Source organism: Melanostigma gelatinosum, assembly GCF_949748355.1.
Source record: "Melanostigma gelatinosum genome assembly, chromosome: 11".
In the NCBI taxonomy this organism is placed as follows: domain Eukaryota; kingdom Metazoa; phylum Chordata; class Actinopteri; order Perciformes; family Zoarcidae; genus Melanostigma; species Melanostigma gelatinosum.
The window spans coordinates 21,828,587-21,856,070 of record NC_136644.1 but is presented as its reverse complement, the minus strand read 5'-3'; the positions used below and the strand labels follow the sequence as shown (position 1 = coordinate 21,856,070).

The 27,484-nt window shown below is 41.9% G+C and overlaps 1 protein-coding gene across 3 annotated transcripts; it reads left to right on the top strand.

Moving 5' to 3' along the window:
* The first annotated feature begins 3,210 nt into the window (after nucleotides 1–3,210).
* prkcba (protein kinase C, beta a) lies at nucleotides 3,211–27,297 on the top strand. 3 transcript variants are annotated; one of them, XM_079279487.1, is made up of 17 exons: nucleotides 3,211–3,648; nucleotides 4,126–4,157; nucleotides 12,679–12,761; nucleotides 13,689–13,800; nucleotides 16,656–16,784; nucleotides 17,174–17,330; nucleotides 17,691–17,825; nucleotides 17,980–18,076; nucleotides 18,199–18,339; nucleotides 18,432–18,605; nucleotides 18,716–18,807; nucleotides 19,390–19,452; nucleotides 19,567–19,705; nucleotides 19,804–19,884; nucleotides 19,971–20,078; nucleotides 21,126–21,266; nucleotides 25,804–27,297. In XM_079279487.1, exons 1-17 carry the CDS (start codon nucleotides 3,485–3,487, stop codon nucleotides 25,954–25,956), a joined length of 2,001 nt encoding a protein of 666 aa, XP_079135613.1. In that variant the 5' UTR covers nucleotides 3,211–3,484; the 3' UTR covers nucleotides 25,957–27,297. The 3 variants fall into 3 exon arrangements, with proteins under 3 accessions (XP_079135613.1, XP_079135611.1, XP_079135612.1); XM_079279485.1 differs by lacking the exon at nucleotides 25,804–27,297 and adding an exon at nucleotides 21,695–23,674; XM_079279486.1 differs by lacking the exons at nucleotides 4,126–4,157; nucleotides 25,804–27,297 and adding an exon at nucleotides 21,695–23,674.
* The last annotated feature ends 187 nt before the right edge of the window (nucleotides 27,298–27,484 follow it).

Below are 27,484 nucleotides of genomic sequence, written 5' to 3'. Positions count from 1 at the left end.
TTCACTCATTATAGTTTTTAAGAAATAATCTTATGAAATAAAGAAATAATGTGTTTGTAGCTTGAGACACAAAACTGAAAATCTAGCTTGTAGTGTGGTTGTAATATTCAAGATGATATACAGCTAACCTTAACACATATTTATAATATAATAGGAGTATTTACTTGAGTTACCAAGTGTCTCTTCGTCAGTTCAAGTTGTTGATTAACTATTAACTTGACCCTCTTAATTTCCTTGTAATTATTACCACAATACATAGTCTACATAAGCTTATTATAAATATAATTGATGACATGAAAGTCAGTGTTGCAGAAACTGAACACCAACATTGTTCTTTAGGTCACCAAGGAAAGCTTGTTTGTTTGTCCTCAGTGTCTACAAGCTGATATATAAACCAAGAGAGGGAAGTTCCAAGAGAGTTCATTTTCATTGTTTAAGGTGCAAACCAGTGGTCACATCCCCTTTCTGCAGAATTTGGTAATTTTATGCACATACATGAAGACATTTCTTTTCTTTGTCTTCCCGCTTCTGCCACCACGGTCCATGATCACTGCTGAAGTGCACAGTCACCTCTGAGCGATGAAGAGGAAGTGTGCAGTCACATAAAAAGTGTTTGAAATCGGGATCAAGTTCAGATCAACAACCCAACGACATGTTTACTGTATATCTGTGGTAAGTGCTCTTTCCGTCTCTGGTGCCCTTTTCCAATTAAAACCATCAGGTTTCCAAACAGACTCAAACTGATCCACTGTTTAGATTATTTATTCATGGTGTTGCACCGTATTTCTAAAAGTGTTCAAAGAACATTCAAGGCCACCTGAATCTTTTCATCCTCTCCAAGAACTTCTTTATCTTCTTAACAAATGTTACACGAAATTTCTCAGAAGAATGCGAAATTTCCCCGAACAGCAACAGATACGTTGTGGTTTGTTAATGTGTAGTTGTTGTAATGTGTAAATACATTTTTTTTTATTCCAGAAAACATATTTTTTGGGATATTGTGCTTTTTTTCCTATATTTTACACATGTTTTGTCAAATGTGTCCCTGAATATTTTAGAAATATTTAAATATCAGAAAAGAATACCAGAAAAATATCAGAAAAACTGTGAAATATCAGAAAAATATTAATAAAATATCCAAGAGTTACTACGAAAATATCCTAAAAACATAAGTGAAATAATCAAATCACATTATTAAAATATCAGAATATTTTTTTAGATAAATATCCACTAAATATTAATAAAATATCCTAATATTACTTCTAAAATATTGATAAACCGTTAGTCAAATATCCAAAAAAATATCTCCAAAAATATTATTAAAACATCATTAAGCTAAATGAAAGAATGTCAGTAAAAGTAGAAAGATTGATTACATTATATAGTAGTAAAGGTTTATTTAGCTTGCACATAAATGAAATGTTCCTTAGACTGCATTTGTTTCTTTACACCATCTGTGTGACAGGTGAGAGATGATGGCCACCTTTTTAAGCCCCTTTCTCACATAAAACCTGAACATAACAGTTACACATATTTGTTTCTGTCACTAAACTCCTGACCAGAGGAACTAAAGGCACAATCCGTCGTCTAAGTGTCATGAACAGGGACACCCCAGCACCTGAATTCATAATAGATTAGCAGCCCTCGATAAAACTATAACCGAATAAATATAAACCCCGTATTGAACTGAGTAAGATTAGGTTTTATTGTTTAAGCATCCAAAAATCTGATGGATTTAGGTGCTGCGTTCCTTGTACATAATAAATTGTGCCTTTAATTCCTCTGGAATGGTCATGTTATGTGTAGGAGGTTAACTGTGAATATTTGAACCTGTTATGTTACAGGTTTAATGTGAGAGAGGGGCTTCAAAGGGTGTTCATCATCTGTCACCAGCCCACAACTACAAGCATGCAACGATATACCGTTTAGCTGCACAGATGCATTCAACAAGAAAAGTAATTTGAAATCACACAGATGATTTGAACTGTTGCATCAAACACTTGTACACCTTTAAAAAACGTTTTGAATGAGGAATGTCTGCTTTTTAAATGAATGTATTCTTGCTTTAGCTTGGCTGATTAAAGCTGCATTAAATCGTTTGTTTTCTCATTGGAAAGCTATAATAACAGCAGGTCTTAAAACGCTTACACGGACCCTCTTCAAAACACAGTGTCAACATTTGAGAATAAAGCCGGGCTCACTTTAAAGCCCTTATTATGTCAGTTGATGTTCTGCTTTTGTGTTGCATATTCATAACGTTTCCACACATTCATCATTCAACAGGATTCATCAGTCTGTTTTGGAACAACAGTCATGGGCCCATTTGAGCAGTGATTTAGATGCTGTGATCGTTCCTCCTTTTCATTCAGCTACATTAGGTCAACCTCTCCTGACGCACTTCCACTGGGAAGAGGGACAAAGTCCAGCCCTCCTGCATAAATACATTCCACAGTTTATCTGACGTTGATATGAGGCTTCAGCAGTTTGATTCAGACTAATATCTTCCAAAGTCACGGTCTTCTTAGTACACATTGTAATCCCTGAGTTGTGAGCAGTTCAACCAAAGAATGTTGTTTCATTTTTAATAATTGTTATAATGAGACAAATAAAGAGACACAACTACAATTAATGAAGTTATCAAAACTTACTTTTTGGCCCACCAGAACCTGTACACCTCACAAATAATACATTATATCTTGATGGTGAAGCTCGGGGAACTTCAAACTTCAAATACTATTTGTGGGGTCTTCATTTCTGGTTGTGTTGCTTCTTTAAGAGGGTTATGTGCAGGACTATTTATTTGCCAGCCCGGGACCAGTCACTTCCTGGAGTCTTGGTAACCTCACAGTAAAGAGAATACTTCACCATAATTTATCAAATTAGGCTACCAAAAACAGCACAATTAATCCCGGGGTTTTGGGGGCCCCTGATTCATGGGGCCCGAGAGTCATTTTCAGGTTTGCGATTCAGCCTTGTGTGTGCGTGTTTGTGCTTCACTGGAAGTATGCAGTGTGTGGTTTAACTTGTTTTGCTGTTGACAAGGATTGCTGCATAGATATGTAAACAACTGCGCGGGTACGCACTCATATCTTTGATAGTTTTGACAAGGGTATCAGAGAGAGAGAGAGAGAGAGGGCGCGCGAGAGAGGGGGGGGGGGGGGGGGGGGCGAGGGAGAGAGAGCGAGAGAGACAGGGGGGAGGGAGAGAGCGAGAGTTGTCGGCTGAGGAGCAAACACATTGGTAAGAGCAGGGAAGCAGGCGCGCGGCACGGGGACCCGCCGGAAGAAGCAGCAGCGCGAGCTGGACGCAGACCGACGAAACACCGGCAGCACGAGCGACACCGAGGCGGTCAGCGGGGCGGAGAGGAGCAGGAGGCACCTGCACCGCGACTCGTTCTCCCCCGCTGCCTCCGTCGTCGCTCCCTCTCTCTCGTCGCTCTCCTCACCCCTCGTTCCTCTCGGGCCGCCGCCGCTTCCTCGTTAAGATGGCTGACCCCAGCAGCGACGGAGAGGCACCGGAGAGCGCGCGCGGCTTCGCCCGCCAGGGAGCACTCCGCCAGAAGAATGTGCACGAGATCAAGAACCACAAGTTCATCGCGCGCTTCTTCAAGCAGCCAACCTTCTGCAGCCACTGCACGGACTTCATCTGGTGAGTGTGTCTGTGTGTGAGAGGGCAACGGACACAGGTGATTCACTTGCTGCTGCGGCTCTGAACGGCCTCCTTCCACACCGACAGTGTTCAGACACCGCAGTGTTTCATTCATTGTCATTGTCAAAAACACTGCGATGCGCCATTCCCCCAGTCGGAAGGAGAGGGGTGTTGGGGGTGTGTGGGGGGCGGGATGCGTTGTCGGCAGCCGCAGAGCAGTCGCCGCTGCTCTGCGTTTACCGCATCGACCCGACACCCATCTCTGAAACTGGAGGTTCTGGTGGAGGAATGCAGCTGGAGACACAGAGGGCCCCACTGTTGCTGCTGCAGCTCTCTGTGTGTGTGTGTGTTGATCTGCGCGTGCGTGTATGTCCGTGTGTGATTGCATATCTGCATGTGTGTGTGCATGAATGCATCATTGTCAGTGCATCTCTTGTGAATCCCCCCAAATTTCACATCCCTGTCTTCTGTCCACAGGGGCTTTGGGAAACAGGGATTCCAGTGCCAAGGTAAGAGCAGTGGCTCATTCACAAATCCCTCTGCTGCATATGGCTGTGGGTGTGTGGACGGATGTTCACTGTCTGAAGGAGTGTTGCTGTGTGTTTGTTGTGCTCAGGGGCCGCAGGTCTGCACGCTGTTAAGAGTGACCTGTTGGCTCCTTCGTCGACGGTGTGTTGGTGTTGGCAGGCAGGTGACAAACTCGGAGTAGATGCTTGCCAACAGTGATAAATGAGAGTGAGAACACTCTGAGGAGGCTCAGGCTGAAGAGACGGTGTGAAACGTAAGAGTAGGAGAGTCTGCGGAGTGGTGAAAGCTGAGATGTCTGTTTTTGGCCAAGGAGAAATGGGACGAAGACAAACAAGGAAGTTAGATTTCTCTAGCTTTTTTTTCCTCTCCTAACATCGAGCCTGACATCTGATTGAAATTGTAAAATGGTGGGTTTGTGTGTGGGTGGGCAGTGATGCGAGTCCGTGGGTTGTGGGGACGGGTGGGTGTAAAGACGCGGACCACTGCATAAAATGATTTCATAAACCGGCTGCAACATGACACCCCTCAATCACATGCATGCTTACAGCAAATCAGCAAAATGTGGTCGCGGTATCACTTCCTCCTCTTCACTGATCCATCTCAGAAACTCAAACACCTGAACTCATCTGGCTCCAGTCACGTGACCAGTCATGTGACTGTTTGAGGAGAAAATGACCAGCTGTTTCCACATTATGCTCTTGCATAAGACTTCATTGACTGGAAAGAGTCGGGCAAAGTTGTGTAATTCTATCAGCAGTCCCCTCGTCTCCTTGAGACTACAGCTGCAGCTCTGCTGGTTTTACAGGAAGTGCATTGGGGATAGAAAACAAATGAACACTTTATGTGCTTCTTGAGTGAGAGTGCACAGCCTCCTGGACTCGTGAGCTCCTGTGGTGAATCAACCTGAGCTGATAACACACTTTACGGAGCACGGACCAATCGGAGCGTTCCATAGGTAGAGCAGCTCTCAGGTCGGGTTTCGCGGTGAGTTTCCAACCGTTAAGTGATAACTCTTAAATTTGTGGACGGCCTGTTGTACAGTAAGGGTTGTTTGAGATGTTGTCAGCCATTATTGCTCCCTCTTTAGAGAGAGAAAGGAGTTAATACACAATCAGTCAAGCTGCACAGGAAGCAGTGGTTTGGTGATTGGCAGGTCAAAAGTTAGAGAGGCATCTTGGGTAACGCTGGGCTAAATCTCACAACAAATCTGTAACTGGTCCACTTACTAGCTTATTTTCAGGGTTTTCAACCACATCTCATGGACGGCGTTTACTCAGCTGTCATGGAGCTAAATAGGAAAATATATATTGGGATGCGTTTGGTTAAACTGCACCAGTTAAGCTGTGATCATACTCGCAGACAGCTACAGACACTTCTACAAACTACAGTCATGCTTTTTACGCAGACATGTTCCACGCATGAAAGCACGATAAAGAGCTCCTTTGTTTGTTGTATTTGCACATGACAAAGTGAAAAAGGGTGCATGCAACCGCTGATCAGGACCAAGGATGGGGAATACAGACGAGAGTCCAGACTCGGGCAGATGACACAGTTATTTCACAAAGACACGTGGACGCTGAGACCTTTTAGTTCAATCGATTCGTTGATTGAAATAAAACTAATTGGCAACTATTTTGACAATCAGTTAATCGTTAATGTCATTATTCTAGCAAACTTACAAACATCTTATCATGTTAATATTTTGGGATTTTGTTGCAAAAACATGAGATTGTGTTTCACGTTTTTCACATTTTTCCAATGTTTTCAAAACAAAACGATTCATCAATTTAATGAAAGAAATCACATTTTTTAATGACAAGAATAAACGTTAGTTGCGGCCCTAACATTTGATGAACTTAATCCAATATATTTGGCTCAGTTTGGTTGAAAAGTAAAGTATGTGTTTAATTAACTTAACCTGCGGACCAAATTAATGTGCGTTTTTTTGATGGGAGAAGGAAAACAATGGGCTTGATTTAATCGAACGATTAGTATGAAGAAATGGATTTTGAAGATTTTGTGAGCGGGTCAAAAGGTTTCTTGTGGTTTTCACACTGAAGCCATAAATAGGAATGATTCAATTTGAATTAAAATATGGATCAAACTAATGTTCACCTCAAACACCCAGTAAGAGCTGACTTGGTGATGAAGGATTCCTAGTAGTTATATTTAATATTTAATTAGTGTCATTGAATTATTGTTAACCGAACATGTTGACATGAGGTAAACAGTAAGATTTATAAACAAACATGTTCGTCTCAAGTGCTCAGTAAGCGTTGATTTGGTTATTGATAAGTGAATCGTCAGATATTATCAGTTATATAATCAGTTAATCGTTTGTCTGTTTAAGATCTCGTAAACTGATCACTTTGAGATTTTAAATGTTCGGACAAAACAAAACATTTGAAGATGCCACTCTGGGGAACTGATGCGTATTAGTTGCAGCCTTACCTCTCACTGAAATATCCCTTCAATGCTGTTGAAGCAGCATTTAAATGACAGACTGACCAACAACAGGTGGAAAAAAACCATGAAAAAACAGCATTTGAGTCCTAATTTATTGGGTTTTCTTTTCCTTCATTTTAGCAAACGATAGGAGTGAGTTGGAACGACTAGTGAACGAGAAATGATCAGGATTTGGTCGATAAACCAGTGTCAACTTAACCTCTGTTAGTAGGTCTCCTGGAGCTGTGGATCACATCATAACAAGAATATAATGGTGAGATCAGTTTGAACGTGTTGCGACAGAAAGCTTTGATTTGGCCACTTGCAGGTCATAACACGATAAAACTGGGGAGATTTTTGTTTTTAGGCTTGGTTTGAACAGCATTTGTTAACTATATGTTTCAACTTGTACTCAAGACCTACTTTACAGCCAAACATAGTAATTCATTTGCTATATAAACTGTCTTTTGAACCACCGGATCAGTTTGAGTCCTTTTTATTTGAAATGTAAAGGCCTAAATATTCAGTCAGTGTGTTTTCTCTTCATTCATTCTCCCGAACATGAGAGTTGTTTAAAGACAGCTGGAGGAACAGGACGGGTGTAGATTCAGTTCAGTGTGAATGTGCACAGACTCTCATGCAAACACACACGCTTCTTAAGCAGGAGGAATGTTAGACATGTGGCGGCGACTTGTTCTGACATGTTCGGCAGATTGTGTGTTTTAGACACTGTTGTCATTGCTTATGTTTGTGTTACATTGGTGTCTTCTGTTGCGTTGTGGGTGTGTTTTGAATACCTGTTCTGCAGGTAAAGATTTCTCTTTTTTTGTCTTTCCTGTGAGAGCAAATGGAGGAAGTCACTCTCGGGGAGGTTTCCTGCTTTAGAGAGATCCACATGTCTAATCAGAGTTTGGACTTCAGGTTTATGACGTCAATTTTCTTCTCGGCCGTCATATCGGATCAGTGGAGGGAATGTTTTTCTGATTTGAAAAAGTAAACTGAAAACAAACTCGTGTTAAATGCAGCAAATGGTTATCAAATTATAGTTTTTTTTCTTTTTTGTATTATGTTTCTACTGCTGTTTTCCTACTGTGACAAGTCTCAAAGTTGTATCTTTCCATCAGGACAGAAATCATCAATTTGTCCAATATGGTTGATGGCCACATGCAGCTGCATCTACTCTCTCCTCATTGGGAACAATTGAAAAAAACCCATATTTGCACACCTAAGAGTTAATGTTTGCCTCTGTGCCCACATTACAACTTAACAAGAATACAGAAAAAATGGCCAGAATAGTCTTTAAAAAATCCCGTTTATTATTGTTTGGATGAAGGCTGCGGTTGACTTTTAATCCCGGTCATTGGCTGATCAGCGGTTGAAGTGAAGTGTCTTGATTCGATGACAGGCCAGCCAGTCTAAAGCTATTGATCACAAGATACGTTTGTGACACTGAGGCCGAGAAAGCAGACGCATATTTTAGAGTCCGGCTGTCCCACAGCGCCGGCTCGTCAGTGAACTGCTTCACAATGAATTTCAAAGTAGACACGTCTTTCCAGCGTCGGCGTTCTGAAACTGTCAGATGTCAGGATGGCTGACTGGATGTTGATATGACTGGAGAAGTACACAGAATGTTTTGAGATGAAGATGAATTGATCAAATCACAACAGATTGATGATTTACTGGTCGGTAGGGCTGCAAATAAAGATGATTTCTCATGTAGATTTATTCATTTTCTGTGTTTAATTTACAGAGATACAGTAAAACACAGGAAGCTTAAACCAGCGTAATCCCTGTTAATTACCTGATTAATTAATATACTTATGTAGTTGAATTGTTTCAGCTCTATCAATATAAAAACTCCTCCATCAGACCCAGCGATGATAACATCATCATGTGACCCAGGTCACATGATGAGCACTTTGCATGTTATCTAACGTAGCATAGAGATAGCCGGTGCTCTCCATTCATACTCTGCACTGTATCTATGATAAGATACATGTGTTCACTCATTAACTTTGTGCTTTGGCACAAACGACCACTTGGACTAAAGGATGAACTGATGACAAATTCGGGGTCACAGGTCAAGGTAACTATGACCTCACGTGCGACCTGTTCTCGTGATATCAAAGGAACGACTCATTCCATCGTAGAGGGGTTAAAGGTCACTGTGACTTCACAGAAAATAAAAACCGGTTTATCTCAAGAATTCAAATGGCATTTATGACAATTTTACACAGATGACTAATAGGATAAAATGACATGACTGATTGTTGGCGTACAACAGTGAGCCGGTAGCTCTAGTTTCTTTTGCACCAGCCCAGGTTTGTGACATTGTATCTCAGTGATCAGTTGCCAATCAAACACACAACGTTTGGATGCTAAACGAGCATTTCTGATGCATCTCCAAAGACCCTTTTTTGTCGTCCTTTTTTAGTAATAAAGAATATTAAATTGGAAGAGTCTGTCCAGTAGCGGGAGTCTTATCTGTGGTTCAGTTTGTTCCGGCCAGCTGAAGCCAGAATGAAGCTTTCAAGTGTCTCCGTTTTGTGGACTCGTAATCATCCAAGATGGAGGAAACTTCCCGATGGTCATGTTGATGTGAAACGGTCGGCCCGCTGTCATCCTGGCAGTCCATCGCAGGAGTCTTTTTTTTCTTCTTCTTTTTTTTTTGGAGCGGCTCTGAGTTTCCCGTTATCGCCTTCGTTCAGATAAAACCGAGGCGTCGTGTGTGTGTGTGTGTAGACCCGACTGTAGGGCTCAGCCTGGTTGCTAGGCAACAGCGCAAAGACCTCCTCTGCAGGTCACTAGGCCTGTCTCTCACAATGTGTGTGTGTGTCTGTGTGTGTGTGCGTGTGCGTTTAAGTGACGGAGCACATTTATGAACTGAAAGCGCGACTGCGTTCCTTCGCTGTGTTTTCTGTGGCTCCACTTCAGTGTTTGTGTTTCTGACACACAAATGAATCCTCCACCCCCTCACATCGCCTCAAACCCAGCTGTGCCCCCATCCCTTCCTGCACACACACACACACGCACATGCGCGTCTCTCCGTTTGACTTTATTTCTTGTTCTCTTTCCGTTCCCCTTTTTATTTTCACTCTGTGCGTCTGTTCTTGCACTGCAGAGGGACAGTGTTCGATGTCACACCGTCAGTTACTGGTGTGTCTGTTGTTAGAGTTAAAACTGCACCAACCCAAAAAAATGTACTGTAGGTCCAGGTGTTCAGTGATGTGAGCCACCCTCTCTCCTGCACAGACGCATGGACAAACAGGAGCACTCTGTTGCGTAACTGCTAGAAAGCTGCGGAAAGTGCAGCGGTGCCTCATGAAAATGTAATGACAATGTGAATAATTAAGATCAAACCAGAGCTTAATGTCACCCTGTGTGTGTGTGTGTGTGTGTGTGTGTGTGTGTGTGTGTGTGTGTGTGTGTGTGTGTGTGTGTGTGTGTGTGTGTGTGTGTGTGTGTGTGTGTGTGTGTGTGTGTGTGTGTGTGTGTGTGTGTGTGTGTGTGTGTTGTTCTGGCTGTTGTTGCATCATGTGTGTTTAATATTTCCATAATGATGTCTGAATTCTATTTTAGCCGATGCTGCATGTCACAGTAAAGTGGTTTAAATCAGCAGTGATGTGAGGCTGAAGCACAGAGTCGGGCTACCGTACAGAAGACTTGATCTGCCCTATTTATCTAAATGGACTTCTGGTGTTGGTCGTGTTCACGTCTTCGTTCTGCAGCGAGTGACTGATCAAAATTTAAAGGGAAGGATTGTACTTTATTTCCATCTGACCCAGAGTGGGCACAGTTTAGAGGCTTTCCTGACTCACGGTCTGGTTGAAGCTGGATGTGTGATGAATCGGTAGCAGCTCTACTCAAACAAACCTACTGAGGTCTAAATACTCATTGGTGCTGCTCGGTTTCTATCGGGGCTGCGACTACAGTCGTTTTCATGAGCTGTTCATCTGCAGATTATATTCTCAATGAATCGTTTTGTCCCTAAAATGTCAGAATGTATTGAAAAATGCCCAAAATGATGTCTTCAAATTGTTTGTTTTGTCCACGTAACAGTCCCAGACCCTAAACTATTTGATTTACAGACGAATAAAAGAGAGAAAAGCTATAGCTTTGATAAGTAATTCAAGGGATTATCAAAACAGTTGCTGATGTGCATTTTATATTTAATATTTTTACTCTGTTGTTTTATTTACCTGTACCATAATTGCTGCTGTAGCGAAAAAAATGATCTGTACACAATTCAAACGTTCCACTTTATTACAAGTAGTGGCCAATGTTTTATAATGTAATTATTGAAGCCTTTTTTTCTTTACATTGTGCCTCTAACGGCTTCCAAGCGTATACACTACATTCAAGTTGAAGTAAGTTGTTGATTAATCAAGTAGCCGATCCACATGATTTGATAATCACTTCGTTGAGTCAGTGAACATTCAATGATTTTGCTGGTTTTCTTCAGCAATATACATCTCTTTGTTTGTTTTGGGACACAACCAGCTACTTCAATGTGTCAGCTTGGGCTGTGTAGGATTGTGATGGACATTTGTTAGTTGCAGCCGTGGTGAAATTCACAGCGATGGATCAGACCAGCTTGTCCGTCTCTCCTACTCAACTCCTGTCAACATTTTGGTACCTTTTTATAGCATTTTGGATCTTTTTTGTCTGCAGTCTCTCAGCGTTCAATGGGGTTTTATTTTACTGAAGCCATCTGACAGCCACTGTTGATCGTGTTTTTCATTTAAAACACCTGAAAACCACAAAACTCATTTGCGTTTACTTGATAACAAAGTTATCGGGTTTGTCTTTAAAATGCTCAGTGAAACCCAAATTTAAGATTTTGTTTTCTTACATTTTCTTGAGAGAAGATTTGGTTTGTTGCCTGTCTGAGCTTTTATCACCCAACTTACTGTGAACAATGATGCAAGCAAGAAGTCTGACGCTTCAGCTATGAAATGATGAGGAAGAAAGCAGCACTGGATGTTTTAAAAACACCCGTTCATTGGCGTTAGAAGTATTCTGATAGTAATACTCTGTGTCAAGTAAAAGTCCTGCATGTAAGTCCTTACTTCAGTAAAAGTACTGACATCAGAATTTACAGATGTACCAAAAGTGAAAGTACTCTTTTTTTGCAAAATGATGCATAATATATAATGATTTTAATTCGTGATGTATTAATGTTGCAGCTGGAAAAGGTGGAGCTAATTTCAGCTACTCCACTTTGCATACTTAATGTGTAATATATCATATGTATATAAGTTTATTTATACTTTGTATTAATAATCTCTGCAGATTAAAGGCTCTGCAATGTAACTAAAGCGGTCAGATAAAATGTAGAGGAGTCAAATTATAAAGCAGCATAAAGAGAAAATACTCGCGTAAAATGCAGGCCTGGGCAATATCTCGATATGAGATATGAGATATCGTCTTAAATGTTGATATCGTAATACGGCACAGTTGTTGTCTTCTCATGGTTTAAAAGGCGGCTTTACAGTAAAGTAATGTCATTTTCTGAGCAGAGCTGCTACTTGATCGTAACGTGATAGACGGTCATGAATTTAGCAACACTCAATTTTGTCCCACAGATTATTAGGGAAAAGAAGACTTCCCTAATGTGTGTGTGTGTGTGTCTGTCTAAACTGCCAGCAAGTCATCCAAAGATCTTAAGCAGGAGTCTATTCAGTGTCCTCATAAAATGAGAGTATTTCAGGATATTTGTTTACTTGAACACAACTTTGAGCAGCGAGCGGGAACATGCAGTCACCTGGTGTGTGTGTGTGTGTGTGTGTGTGTGTGCAGCCTGCTGTCTCACCATGCTGTGGTTAAATTTAAAATCATCTCAAACTGAAGCGATAAAACTAAATATAGCTGCCGGCAAGCACGGAAGAAACAAATGGGAACTGCTGAAATATGAGTAGCCTATTGCGCAGTGACGAATGCATATAATTGACATATTGATTCATCTCTTTGTTGCGGTTGTGTCGCCTTATTTGGCGTTGTAAGGAAGCCTCGGTCTGACATTTGCTTTTCTTCTCCCCTCCCCTCTCCCTCCACCAGTGTGCTGTTTTGTGGTCCATAAGCGCTGTCATGAATTTGTCACCTTTTCCTGTCCGGGGGCCGACAAGGGACCTGCCTCCGATGTAAGTAAAGACAACGTGAAGCAGACTGCTGCTGTTCAAGTTAGATGTTAAACACACGGTTAGTGATTGTTTTGCTGGTGAGTGATGTTTATTAATAACATGAGCAAGGTCAGCACTGGCTTTTTGGTGTGTGTGTGTGTACATCCAAGTAGTTCCTGTATTTGCAGCTGGATGAACACACACACACACACACACACGTACAGACCCCTTGTCCTCCTGCTGAGCTGTCAGCCCCAAATCACATTGAGACATGTCAGGAAAGAGAGAATGTGCTGCCTGGCTGCCTCAGGTTAATGAGCCAGCATCACTCATTTACTGTACACACGCACACACACGCACGCACGTACGTCAGCATGGATTTTGAAGTCCTATAACTGGTGTTTATTAATCTCTAACTCCTCTGTCTTTCTTTGTTTTGTCACCAAAGCTGTTTGGTTGTTACCTATTTTTAAGCATCCTCCAAACTCACTCAATCAGAGCTGCATTGCCTGGGCTCAATAATTGTGCAGAGCAAGTTCCTGCAGCCAGGTTAAAAAAAAAGTTGAGAAAAGTCTTCCCAGAAGAGTGAATTGTACGGTTGTATTGTTGTTGTTATAGTTTCATAATCATGGTTAAGGAGTTAGATGCTCACATACGGCTGAGATGTTCTGGTGTCCACATACTTTTGACCATATATTATATCTCAAAACGTGCTAAACTGTCGGCATGGTTAGAAACCACTAGAGGTAAGTGAGAACATTTTCTATTTTGTAATTCGGGTGAACCGACCCTTTAAATACCGCTTACAGGACTACTGGGAACAACTGAACAGATTTAAATCTTTTAATGGAGTCGTAGCACAGCGACACAAAGCGACCTGGATTACTTCAAATGTTGAATTGAAGTGACTCTCTGTTCTCTCTCCTCTCTGTGTTTGTGCCTCTGCAGGATCCTCGTAGTAAACACAAATTTAAGGTCCACACTTACTCCAGCCCGACCTTCTGTGACCACTGTGGCTCCCTCCTCTACGGGCTAATACACCAGGGCATGAAATGTGACCGTACGTACACGTGTGTGTGTGCGCGTGTGTGTGTGTGTGTGTGTGTGTGTGTGTGTGTGTGTGTGTGGCCTATGAAATGGATACAATTGGCAATAATTGTCTCCATAAATGTGAAAATAAATATATAAATGAGTCACCAATTTATTTATTTCAGGATTTATTTTTATAGTATTTATTGATTCAAAATGAATTTACAATGTTTATTTAATGATCTGCAGTGATCACACTTTGAGCATATGGCACACATGTGCTTTAGAGGCGGGAAGCAGACATTGTGAATTGACCTGCTTTATTGAGCTTTTGTGGCTCGCTGCATAAATCTATACATTTCAAACGATTCACTTTTAAGACAATTAATTTGAACTCTTTCACATATTGACAAACTTTTTTATTGATTTAGAACTTTAATATACTCGTTTATACATGTGAAGGCTTATAGTCAAGAGACAATGAAATCAGTTTTGCACATTTGTCTTTTTGCTTCTTTTTAACAGTTGATCCAAACATCAACGTACATTGTGTGTTGTTAACGTGTGTCTGTAGTGTCGTGATTCGCGCTGTCACCTGGAAGCAAGAGGGTTCTGGGTTAGGCTTGGAACCTTCTGTGTGGAGTTTGCGTGTCCTTCATGTGTTGTCGGGGGGTCTCTCCGGGTTCCTCATCCAGTCCAGAGACGGAGACTGAATCCCTGCTGGGTTCAGCTCCAGACTCTTAATTCTGCAGCATCAGCGCTGACGTTTTATATTTCTGTCATTCCAATTCATACTGTTTTACTTTGTCGCATTCATAATCCACACACTGCTTGTGATATGTGGATTATGGACTGAAGTTAAAAAACACATTATCTGAATTTACATTGCAGACGTCATTTACTATATTTGACCTGCTCATGAGTCACAATGATATTATCAGCTTAATGACCCACAGCTGGAGAGAAATTATCAGCTTCTCATACGAGTGAATCGTTTTTTACGTCCTTGCTGTTGTGTCGTATTTATTGCTGATCATTTGCCTGTTCGTTGGCAACAAAGACACAAACAGGAAGTAGGCTACATCTCTGCTGTGCGATCGCCAACATTATTTAGTCAGCAAACAGTTCCGCATTGGACCTGTGAGCATCACACAGCGTTTGATGGACTGACTTTGAAGCAGTTTTCATACATTTATAGTCACCAGATGTACTCGAAAAGGAAAAGAAAGAAGGTTGGTGTTAAAGTGCTGAAAATACTGCGGTAGCTTGTACAACACAATTCACATGGAGGTTATTAAGTTATATATTAATCCAACGTGAACAAACATTTGACTACGAGCTCTGTGTTTCTTGCACATTTTATTCATATTAACAAATTAGATATTTATATATGTTCATCATTTAAGTTCCTGAGCTGCAGGAAGTTGCAGTGGTCTCCTCACTTGTCCCTCAAAACTGAGGTCAGTAGTCTGACTCAGATCAAGTCCCTCCCAACTTTCTGTCTGCTCGCTTTAAACTGGAGGGACCTAAGAAAGTGTCACAGGGCTCCTAATAATAATAATAATAATAATGATAATAATACATTTTATTTTTTTCAAAATTCTCAGACACTTTACATTAAAATCATCATATATAAAAGCAATACACCAAAAACATAAAATGCACAATAATAGTCACACATTAAAAGCAGTTTTGAACAGGTGAGTTTTGACTTGTGATTTGAATAGGGAAAGGTCAGTGCAGTCTCTGATGTGTTTGGGGAGAGAGTTCCAGAGGGAGGGGGCAGCTATGGAGAAGGCTCTGTCACCCCATGTCCGGTGCTTGGTCCTGAGTGGAAGGGACAGGAGGTTGGCATCAGAGGAGCGGAGCAAGGGCAATACACAAGCAAGGGATTTATTTACTTTGGGTCTGCTACCATGATGAGATGAGATGTGTTGTTCTGCCACATCAAAAACTTGTTTTTTCTGGGTCATCCCTCTATAAAGCTTGAATGGACAGTGCAGCTGAGTGGAGGCAGACAGAAATGTGAAAGTTACATAAATGAATGATGTGTTTAGTGCACTGCCTCGTGGAGATTTAAGATGAAACTCATCAGAAGACGTTCTCATAAGAAAGGTCTTTATCATGGAAAACATACAAACGATTGCTTCCAGTGAGTGTTGTAAAATGTGCAGCTTTGTCCATCAGAGCAGGCTGACATCTAGTGGACAGACGGAGACATTACAAAGAAGGTTTGGGTGTTTTAAAAAAGTGCTCACTATAAGACTATAAACGATGATCTGTTTTTTTATGTTTGCCTGTATAGATGTACTCAAAACAAATGAATGTAAAACTATCCCAGATGTAAGTAAAATGGTGTTTATAATGCAGGGAGGGTCTGATGAAACAATGCTGTTGAGTTGCATTATGGAGGGCGTAGGATCCTTAAAAGTCCAGATGTCTCGACCTTTTGCTGCTTCAGCAATATCTCTCTTGTCAGTCCCCCAAATGCCATGCATTTGGGGGACTGACAATTAAGGTCATGAAGACCATTAAGGCCCAAGTAATTGCGATTGAATAATTATTACAATTTGCTTTAAAACTCTTAAAATGGAACTGAAACATACTGGAATCACTTGCCCCCACATTTTGTTAAGAAACTATTTTTTTCCACTGAATCACAGATGAGACTTATTTTTTTCGTGAAAAAAAACAAAATCTTAAATAAGATAATTATAAATCACAAGTTAGTACATCGTCCCATCCCTACCGGACACAACACCAGATCTGAAAAGCCTTTAATCTGATGATAAAGTACCGAAAGCATTGTGGTACTGAGTTGAAGGTTGAAGGAGGGTCATACGTTGTACTTACTTAGATAAAACTAACTTGTGTGTCTATGTTCAGACTGTATGATGAACATCCACAAGCGATGTGTGGCCAACGTCCCGAGCCTGTGTGGGACAGATCACACCGAGAGGAGAGGACGCATCCAAATCTCTGCCCAGATCTATGACGACACTCTCACCGTCACCAGTGAGTGCTCTCTGTCTCTTCATTCTCTCTCACACGCGCACACACACACACACACTGAAGGCCTCTCAAAGTTCTATCAGCCGAGGACTAAAACTGGAAAGTCCATTAGTCGATCAATGACCCAATGATTGACCCATATCGCCACAGGAACATGCATCCACGTGCCGGCTCTCTCGCTCAGACGGCTGTGGATTGATTATGGAACAGAAACTAAACTGTCGTTAAATGTTGTCAAAGAGTTATTTAGGGCAGGACTCGGACTGACAGGCTCACATCCTGCTGTCCTCTGGAAAGGACAAAATCCAGACTAAACTGTCTCAAAGTGTGTCTTATCCTCAGATGGTTTTCTGACACTCTTTTGTAACCGTGTCCTCCTCAACCCCTCGCAGTCAAAGAGGCCAGGAACCTGGTCCCCATGGATCCCAACGGCCTGTCAGACCCCTACGTCAAGCTCAAGCTGATCCCAGATCCCAAGAGTGAGAGCAAGCAGAAGACCAAGACCGTCAAATGTTGCCTCAACCCCATCTGGAAGGAGACCTTCACCTTGTGAGTCATTGTGTTCCATGAGATTTGAGGCTTCAGCAAACATATTTTTGGCATTGTTGCAATGTGCACTTTGGTTTCTAGTTACTCTATTGGCCCCGTTTTCGGTCACTAAAGTAGAAATCTAACCGGAGCTCATGCGAGTGACCCTGTCCCCATTCTGTTTACTGTTGTTGTTCAAGCTATTCTGGGTTGCTGTATGGCTGCAAGGAAAGGCACAGGCATGAAAATCTGTCACTTGCTGAGGCGTTACCCAGTTCAAATACAGAGAGAGATGTGGGGAATGTGGCTTTGAAATCAAATTGTGGACGAGTTTTTTATGTTTTACCTCTTTTAAGAACACCCTTCATCTCATTTCCTTAGCAACCTGAAAGAAACCGACAAGGACCGCCGTCTGTCGGTGGAGATCTGGGACTGGGATTTGACCAGCAGGAACGACTTCATGGGATCCCTGTCCTTTGGGATCTCGGAGCTTCAGAAACAAGGGGTAGATGGATGGTAAGAGGTCAAGATACGGTGGATAATTGGGAAAATGACACGGGTGTATGCACAAATAACAAAGGCAGAGGGAACAGGGGTGTGGATATTTAAGGGCTTTATTGTCATAGTCCAGTGATAATCCTGGATGTTGTGTTTTTACTCTGGGGTTTAGGTTTAAGATGCTTTCTCAGGAGGAAGGAGAATACTTTAATGTTCCCGTCCAGCCAGATGGAGAAGACGGCAACGAGGAGCTACGACAAAAGTTTGAGGTGAGAAACAGAGACACAAAATGACAACAGGTTCAACTTGTGCTGTCCTTTTTTTAAAGATGAGACCTTTCTCTTCTTCTCTTATAATGTCGTACTTTTCCCGTCATATCTTCTCTCTCCAGAGGGCGAGGGTGGGGCCAGGGAAGCCCACAGACTCTTCTTCCTCCTCGGTGTGCAAGTACGACAGCAATGGCAATCAGGACCGGGTCAAGCTCTCGGACTTCAACTTCATCATGGTTTTGGGCAAGGGCAGCTTTGGCAAGGTGATGCTCATTAGACATGGCAGCCAGTGGCGGGACAACAAGATTAAGTCACTGTGAAGCTGATTTGTTTCCTCTTTGTTGACTCCCTTCAGGTGATGCTGGCTGAGAGGAAGGGCACCGATGAGTTGTACGCTGTTAAAATCCTGAAGAAGGACGTGGTGATCCAGGACGACGACGTGGAGTGCACCATGGTGGAGAAAAGAGTCCTCGCTCTGGGTGGAAAACCACCTTTCCTCACTCAGCTGCACTCCTGTTTCCAAACCATGGTATGGAGGCACAACATGACAAAGATGAGAACATAAAGAAACACTGGCAACACTTGTAACACGGTTTATCACATTTATGAATTGTTCTCCTCTTCTTCTTTGTCTTCCAGGACCGATTGTATTTTGTCATGGAGTATATAAATGGAGGAGACCTGATGTACCAGATCCAACAAGTCGGCAAGTTCAAGGAGCCTCATGCTGTGTGAGTGTTCATGCAAAACACTTTCTTGTATTTTCTTGCTCAGAGTTTGTTGTGCTTCTCCTCTTCTCGTCTTACTTCGAATTCATTTCCCCTTCATTATACTGTGCTCTTCTCTTCTTTATCACTTGATGTCTGAACCCTTTGGGTTGGTCCTGAAATGTTGAAAGATGTACTAATTAATCAATCAAAAGACAGGACTAAAGCGATTTAAAAAGTGTAAGACATTAAAAAGATTACAATTTAATAAAATGATCCACTGGATTATTACTATGAAAGACAAATTGCACTATACAACTTCAATACAATAAATAAAAGAAGCCAGCAAAGCTGAGAGATTGACGAGGCTGAGGGAGAGATTAAGTGTGTTTGGTAGATGATGTGCAGAGTTGAGGCACTTGACGTGAATATGTATCACTGCAGTTGCTGAACTAGCTTGCAGGCGTCAGTCCATTCATGAAAACAGAAAATGATTGTGCAATTTTGACATCATAAGTAAAAAAAAAAGTTGCCTTTTATTTTTGTCATCCATGTCAATGCAGACACACGCATATGGTTAGAAACTGGTGTTGGTCTGTATTTTAGGTTCTATGCTGCAGAGATTGCCGTTGGACTTTTCTTCCTTCACTCCAAAGGCATCGTGTACCGGTGAGTCGGTTTGTAAATCACCTCGAGTGTTGTGTAGTTGTGTGCAGTTTACAATCATTGGAGAATACAGGTGTGAATAATACCTGTGTGTGTGTGCGTGTGTGTGTGTGTCAGGGATCTGAAGCTGGACAACGTGATGCTGGACGCTGAAGGCCATATAAAGATAGCCGACTTTGGCATGTGCAAAGAGAACATGTACGATGGAACTACCACAAAAACCTTTTGTGGAACGCCAGATTACATCGCTCCAGAGGTGTGTTAACGTGCTGTTGGATAGTTGGTTGATGCTTCTTTTTATTGCTTTTTTTTAACTCTGAATGAGACTCAAGACTCCACCATTGTGTCTTATAGATCATAGCTTATCAGCCTTATGGAAGGTCGGTAGACTGGTGGGCCTTTGGAGTACTGCTCTATGAAATGCTTGCTGGACAGGTTTGTATTCAATCACTGTCATTACTTTTTAAATTGAGAACAATTGTGTCAAAAATGAAAATTAAAGTATATTTGTGCCCATCCAGCCACCTTTTGACGGGGAAGATGAAGATGAGCTGTTCCAGTCGATCATGGAGCACCACGTCTCTTACCCTAAATCCATGTCCAAAGAAGCTGTTGCTATCTGCAAGGGGGTGAGGCTGCATGCTCAAATGCACATCCACATAAGCTTTGTCTCGACTCACAGGAGCCTCCTCCTATGGCACGCAATCTACAAGCACGCACAAAGGCGCTGATGCTCCACATGCCGTGTGTTGCAGTATTTTCTACTTTACTACTTTATTGTCTTTTTAATTGGTATTAAATGTATATTAAAGAAATGAAGGTTGAATATCATGTAAACAATTTGATTTGGCTGGCTAAATATGTACTTTTGTAAATATGTATTTTTAAGATCTTAGCGATCTTAAGAGAGTTACAAAAATTCAGAGGTGCACGACCAACCATCACAACCGCTTGCGGAGACATCGCGCACGACTTGCAGGTCGTTGTTACGCCATTTTCTGGCACACGAATCTCGCGCCACCTTCACTACGGCGTGTATAAACCAAACTACAGAGACACCTAATGCACTCTCATAAACCCTCTCGATATCCACTCGGAACACCGGAGTTTACGACATGTTAAGGGCTAATAGCTTAGAGTGAAAATGTGTAAGAATACCTCCAACAGTGCAGCTACAGCTACTTATCATTCTCCACAAGTCCTAATAATAGCAGTTAGTGCCAGATAACAAAGCCCCGGAAGAGGACTTCTTGCAGCAGTACCAGAGATATTGTCTTTTTTTTTTTTTTACTCCATGCATTCTTCTTTCTTGTGAAACCCTGGCGCCTACATTACCCATAATGCTACTCGACCGCCGACAGCTCAGTCGTAGATTTGGTATGTGTTATGCCAGTAGCGGCTAATGCTAGCCTTGTGCTGCGAGCCTCTCGTAGAGATGAGGAGCGGGCTGCAGAGGTCTGGTACGCTCACGTCTTTCTCACATTTCCAGATTGTTTTTCATTTTTAAACTTGCAGTCTTGACATCAATTGAGGCAATTTATCAGACTTCATACATCCACAAAAGTTTGGACATTGTATAAGCAGACAAACACAATCTCCCACACACACACACACACACACACATACAGACGTATGTCCGAACTCTTCTCACCTTGTGTGTCTGTGTGTGATTCCAGCTGATGACCAAGCACCCAGGTAAGCGCCTGGGCTGCGGTCCAGAGGGGGAGAGAGACATCAAAGAGCACGCCTTCTTCCGCTACATAGACTGGGAAAAGCTGGAGAATAAAGAGGTCCAGCCGCCTTTCAAACCTAAAGCTGTGAGTATATTACACACACTTACTCTCTTCAACTGTTGAATGTGATCTGAACTTTACCGATTCCCTAAGAAATGAGTCACGGTAAAGAAGGGAATGACGCACGTAGTGAAGGTAAGTTATAGATTACATCGCTCATCCCCTGAACCCAACCATCACCTGCCATTGGTCACTACCTTGACAAATGGGATTTGTGAGTGTAATCACCAATGATAGAGCTGCGATGTCACCGGCTCATATGCGGACCAATGAAAATCCACAGTTTCGGCTGTGAGTGATTTGATTGGTTGATGCCGTGTTTTAGTTGTATTTCTCTTTTTTCTCTTTGTCGTTTGTTGTTCTTTATTTCTTCACATCCTTCATCCAACTCACTCCACCTCCCCCTCCACCCCCCCCCATCTCTCTCTCCTCTCCTTTCTTCTCCACGGCAGGGTGGGCGTGATGCAGAGAACTTTGATCGCTTTTTCACGCGCCACCCCCCCGAGCTGACCCCCCCAGATCAGGAGCTTATATCCAACCTGGACCAGGAAGAGTTCCAAGGCTTCTCATTTGTTAACCCTGAGTACCCTCACTCAACTCACTGACCACGCCACATATCACTGGGCTGCACTAGTAATCCCCGATCCTCGGAAACACACATACAAAACAAATTCACCATGATGTCATATCCAGGCTGCATGCGGCAGGGTGAAACGTTAAAGAAATAGTTCAATATTTTGGGAAATACATTTTTTTTTTTTTTTTTGAGACATTGAGAAGATTGATATCAATGTCATATCTGCGTGTAGGGTGAGGAGCTGGTGCCAGGAGGCGATTAGCCTAGCTTAGCATAAACACTGGAGGCAGGGGGAAACAGCTAGCCTGGCTCTCTCCAAAGTCAAACTCATCACCTGCAGGCTGTTGTGTTTGCTCGAGAGTCTTCACCATAAAAAACTCTCTCAACTCTCTTCACATGTGTATTGGATCAAACGTCTTCATTTTAGTTTCTTGAGGAGAGCGAGGCTTGCTGTTTCTCCCCCAACTTCTAGTTTTTATGCTCAGCCAAGATCAGATAATTGCCTCCTGGCTCCAGCTCTGTATCTACAGTCATGAGATTTGGTATCGATCCTCTCGTCTTAACTCAAACTGACAAACGAGCGTATTTCCTAGAAAACAGGTGCTCAAACGCTAACAATCAGGAATAATCCAATATTCACGTGTCAAGTTGCCAGTAGGAGACACGGTTTTCAGTTTACTGTGGTTTAGCACATCAGCTCTACCGGCTGTATTTCTATCTTGTTGCTCGCTCCTGAATGCCGCCCGGCTGCTCACACCAGCGTGTTCAGGTCGTGGGTCCGACCTCAGGGCCGACCCGAACCTGCTCTCTCTCCGTGTCACCATCCCTGTGATTGCATATTGACGATGACGACCTCTCAGTAATATTGATGCGTGTACTATGATGTACTGTACTCGCATATTTGGTAATATACATACAATGTAAGTGAAAACTGACCAATTGCTTTGCTATGATTGTTTGAGTACCGATCAGTTTCCCAATGTTGACTTTATATTGTCTATAGGACCAAATACTTCTCCACTTTCTGTTCAGTCAGTGTTGTGATGGGCTTAACATTTTTGCTGATTTCATTTTTAACCAGTCAGAGGATAGACCTCGTTATACATGCAGCCAGCAAGAGTGTAAGTCTGCGTCAAGTTAGTGATTTTGGACTGAAATTGTATTACTTTTCTCCTGACTCTTTAATGAAAACATTCACCACATTACACTGTGTTTTAATGACATATCTCTGCGCTTGTAAACAACATTTAATGGGAGAATTTCACATCAGAGGAGTCTTGTGAAGCTGGTAGTTTGTTAGGATGTCCAAAAGTGCCAAAAAAAGAAAAATAGGGTTCAGAATCACGAGGACGTTGGAAAGCTATTGTCCTCAACAACTGTGATGGACAGCCATCTTGTGCCATTTTGCAGTACATGTGTAATTATTAGAATATGCATCATAGCTTATCTGTTCTCCAACAATACCCTCGGAAAGTCATTTTCATGTATAAAATGAATGAAGACGCGTGTTTCATTGTGAGGCAGGTTGTATTATCTTTTTGTAACTGAAACGATGCAGGGTTATAACGATGTGTCAAATCTTGTTCTTTGAGCTCGTATCAAAAAAGGGAGGCGGCATCATGTTGACGTCACAGATGCACAAAGATGCTCGCTCTGATTGATTCTGCCAGGTGGAAAAAGTGAGCGTTTATTGTGATGATCGTAATGGTGTCTAATTAATAGTGACATAACGAGAGAGATTATGATATATCAGAGAGGTATATGGATAAATATGGATGAGAGCGGTGCTTCTGTGGGTTGTATAATCGTCCTGTATGACTGGAAACTGATAATATACTCACTGGTGCCTACCAGACTACTTCTGCTGTGTCTGCCTTGTTACTGCTGCTACACCCAAAACGGTAACACTTTTAATTAAAGAGCATACTTTTTATTTGGTGACTTGCTCGGTGAGAAGACCAGTTCAACTCTTATCATATCTGGAAGTTAAGCTAAAGAGGCAGGAGCCGGCTGGCTTAGCTTAGCTCAGCATCAACTAGAAATGGGGAAATATCGAACACGATTTCCAGTTCATCGGACTTCTAACAATGTTTGGATATCAGCTACCCTGATGACTGTCATTACAGTTTCTGTTTAAAGGTGTCCGTCAGCCACCTTTCTTGCCGTTGGGATTTTATCAAAGTAAAACAGCAATTACTTTGTAAGCACAGAAAAAAAACTACAGCTTCCATGAACATTTAGCCGCGTGGGTGCTCGGTTAATTTGGTTTTATATGTATCGATAAAAGTCACCAACATTTTTAGCTGCGACCTCTGCTTTCACAGTGTTCACTCAGCTGTAACTACCGAACAAACGTGTCGAGACATCAAAAATAACAATATTCGATTGCTTTTCAAAAAACGTCTTTTCACTGCATCATTAATGGCCTTCATCCGTGGAGAGTGGAGTGAGAGGAAGTTTTTATAAATACATTTATTAATGTGTAATAAACAAAACGTGAATCAAGATTTTATTTTATTTCAACTGTGTGATAGTGTCCATTTTCCATGTATACACCAATTACTGATCACATGATAGATTACATTATAATGAGCTGCGTTAGTGGTGAGTTTGTGGACCTGTGGTAAAGGTGGGAAAGTCCCCTCCCCCCTCCCCCCCCTCATTTCAGCTGGAAGCCCTGTGATGAGACAAAAAGGAGGAGGTAGGAAACTGAATGCTTCGTGTGTGTGTGACGTTATGTGTGTGTGGTACATGTGTCTTGCCTGGGGCTCACTGCTTCACCTCCCTGTGTGAAATCCTTTCCGGTTGTGATTTGGTCTGCAGCCGGTCTGTTTTATCGATCCATGTCTGTTTTGTACTGGAACGTTTCCTCTCTCTGGCTGCGGAAGTTTGTCTTGGATCTTTCTGCATTTGTGCTGTTGAAATGTTTCGGTGGGTCTTTTTTCATCTTTTGATTGTGTTTCTGGTTTTTGTCGACAAGTCCTGTGTGGAATCAGAAGTGTGTGTTTTTCTGAGTAGACTGATGGCGCCTCCATTTACAGATGATCAGAGGTGTGGACTAGACTCTACTGAGACTCAGCAATACCACAATACACATGACTTCACTTAGACTGTAAGGACAGCTTCACAGAACTCTGTCTCATAACAATTATTTACTCATTTGTAAAGTCTGAAACAGTCATACAGAAAAGGGTGTGGTTTCATCTTAAGTGGGTTGGAAAAACATTATAAGCTTCCTCGGCTAGCTGTTTAGCATGCTCATTTCAGTAAGACAATACAAAGACGTCTTTGAGATAACGCCAAAGCTGTGACCTTTTTTGTTGACTATCTTAGATAATTTTAATTTGTTTTAAACTAAAATTCTGGCTTGATCATACATGTTGCACTTTTATTAAGTCAAATATTACCTTATTTTTTGCAAAAATGTATTAAAAGTTCATGTGCTAAAATGTATTATTAGGCTTTAGCAGTCGTAGTTGGACAAAATGTAATTTATTAAAATTTTTACTATTTTACATTTTTAATTGAATGTAAAATAATATGAATGCCCAAGATTTTTGGGTGATGGATGAGCTGCATTGGAGGACTTTGGTCCCCTGAAGAGACAACAGAATAAGATACACCTGGTCATTTAGATTTTTCTTAAAAGTAGTTGTAAATGTGCTGTGCTTACAGATTTAAAATTGCATTATATCTGGTGAAGGGTACATAATGATTTAGGACTCTAAACACAACATTTAGGACTTTGACTTGACTTGGGTCGACTTTGTCCCACCTCTGCAGATTACCGGTATTGTCTTTCTGTGTGCTGAAACTCTAAATCCTCCCTTCCCTCCTTCTCCATCCTCCATCTTTGTGCCTCTATGGGAGAGTTGTTCTTTTTGCTTGTTGTCAACCTTCTTCTTTCTAAACTGCCTTTTTTAAACGCTGTACAAAGTCGCTCTAACTTAATTTCTTTCTCCGTCTTTTCTCTCTCTTTCGCAGAAATCTCGCCGCGATGTCGGCAACTTCGACAAGGAGTTCACCAAGATGGCGGTGGAGCTGACGCCCACAGACAAGCTCTTCATTATGAATTTGGACCAGAACGAGTTTCAAGGCTTCTCATACACCAACCCCGAATTCATCATACAAGTCTGAAGAGTTCCTGTTGGTTAGGCGCCGCCCGAAAAATACTTTACTCCAACCCGTAGAGCACAGTTACACGGCCATCCAGGACTCATCCAGCATCTCATCGCACCAGCACCGAGGCTAAAGCCGCCGCGTCTCCTACATCTCAACCCACACCAGAATCTTAACTGGACAATAATCATAAACCACCACGATGGCTTCAGCTGCTGGTTGGTCACACTGAGACTGCGTTTGACTAGTTTCCAGAAAACTCCAGGCATGTGTAGTATTCACAGGTCCTCGTGGTGAAGCAGGTCAATACGGAGTCATAGTGGATGTGTAACTGTGTGTATGTGCTCCTATCGATCAACAACAGTGTGCATTTGTTTACTTGATGCTCTTCGGCCTGTAAAAGTTGCCTCATGAACATTCCATGATCAATATGTCATATATGCACTCACACATCCACACACACACACATCTGTGAAGGCTGCGGTTTGAAAATCCCGATTTGTAACCTCATGTCTAAGTTAGTCCTGAACTTAGTCTTAAGCACGTCTCGTCTTCCGAATTGATGCAAAAAAAAAGAAGAAGGAAATTCCCCCAAATGCCTGTTTGGCAGCGATATTTAAAAATGTGAAGTCTTTTTCTCCTGCTTAATCTCTCGTCTCTTTTCTCTCTGGCACTGTGTACGCAGTGGTTTAGTGCTGTGTAGGCATATACAGTCTTTGTGGTGCAGCTCCTCTATGCATGCCATATTTGTTGGTACAGTAGTTCCCTTAAGATTTGCATTTTGACATCATGGAGGAGGGGGAAAAAACAACCTCTGGTGTCTTGAATTTATCGATGCAAGTCAGTTTTGAAATATCCATGCTCATGTTTTGTTTCCACTTCGAATGCTGTGTCTCTAATAATGTCGAAATATGCTAAAGAGTTAGCTTCACAAAGCCTGGAGCAAAATATGAGATTCTGTCAAATGAATATATAAAGTAGATATAATAATTCTGTATGACTTGTGTTTCAGTGTATGTGTAAATAGGACTGGGATCTCGAGCTAGAAGTGTTTGTCATGTTATAATACACTTCTATAGTCTTCACAGCCCCATCTCACTTTCTCTGCTCTTTATCTCTGCCAACGTTTTACTTTGTTTTCCCATTTTTATACCTCCCATTGTCCTCCTCTTCCTCCCCTGTCCCCAACTCACGTTCACTTCTACAATTTAAGGTGGAAATGAGATATGTAATACAAGAGTGAGAAGGCAAAGGAGGGGAGAATAAACTGTTTACTATGCAAAAGGCCGGAAAAGAAGCAAGAGGTTTGGGGGAAGAGGGCAACTTTTATAAAGCAACCTGAAGAAATTGTGTAACAGGACTAGTGTACGTGTTGCATGCGCCATATTTACCTGCGCGTGAGAGACACCTACAGTATGATACCTACATTAAAGTGAATTATCATGAAACCATTTCAGCAACACTGGCTCTTGTATTTTACTCAGCTGTACATAACAGATTACGCATCACTACAGCATCTGTTGCAACAAAAGCTGCTACGAGGGAC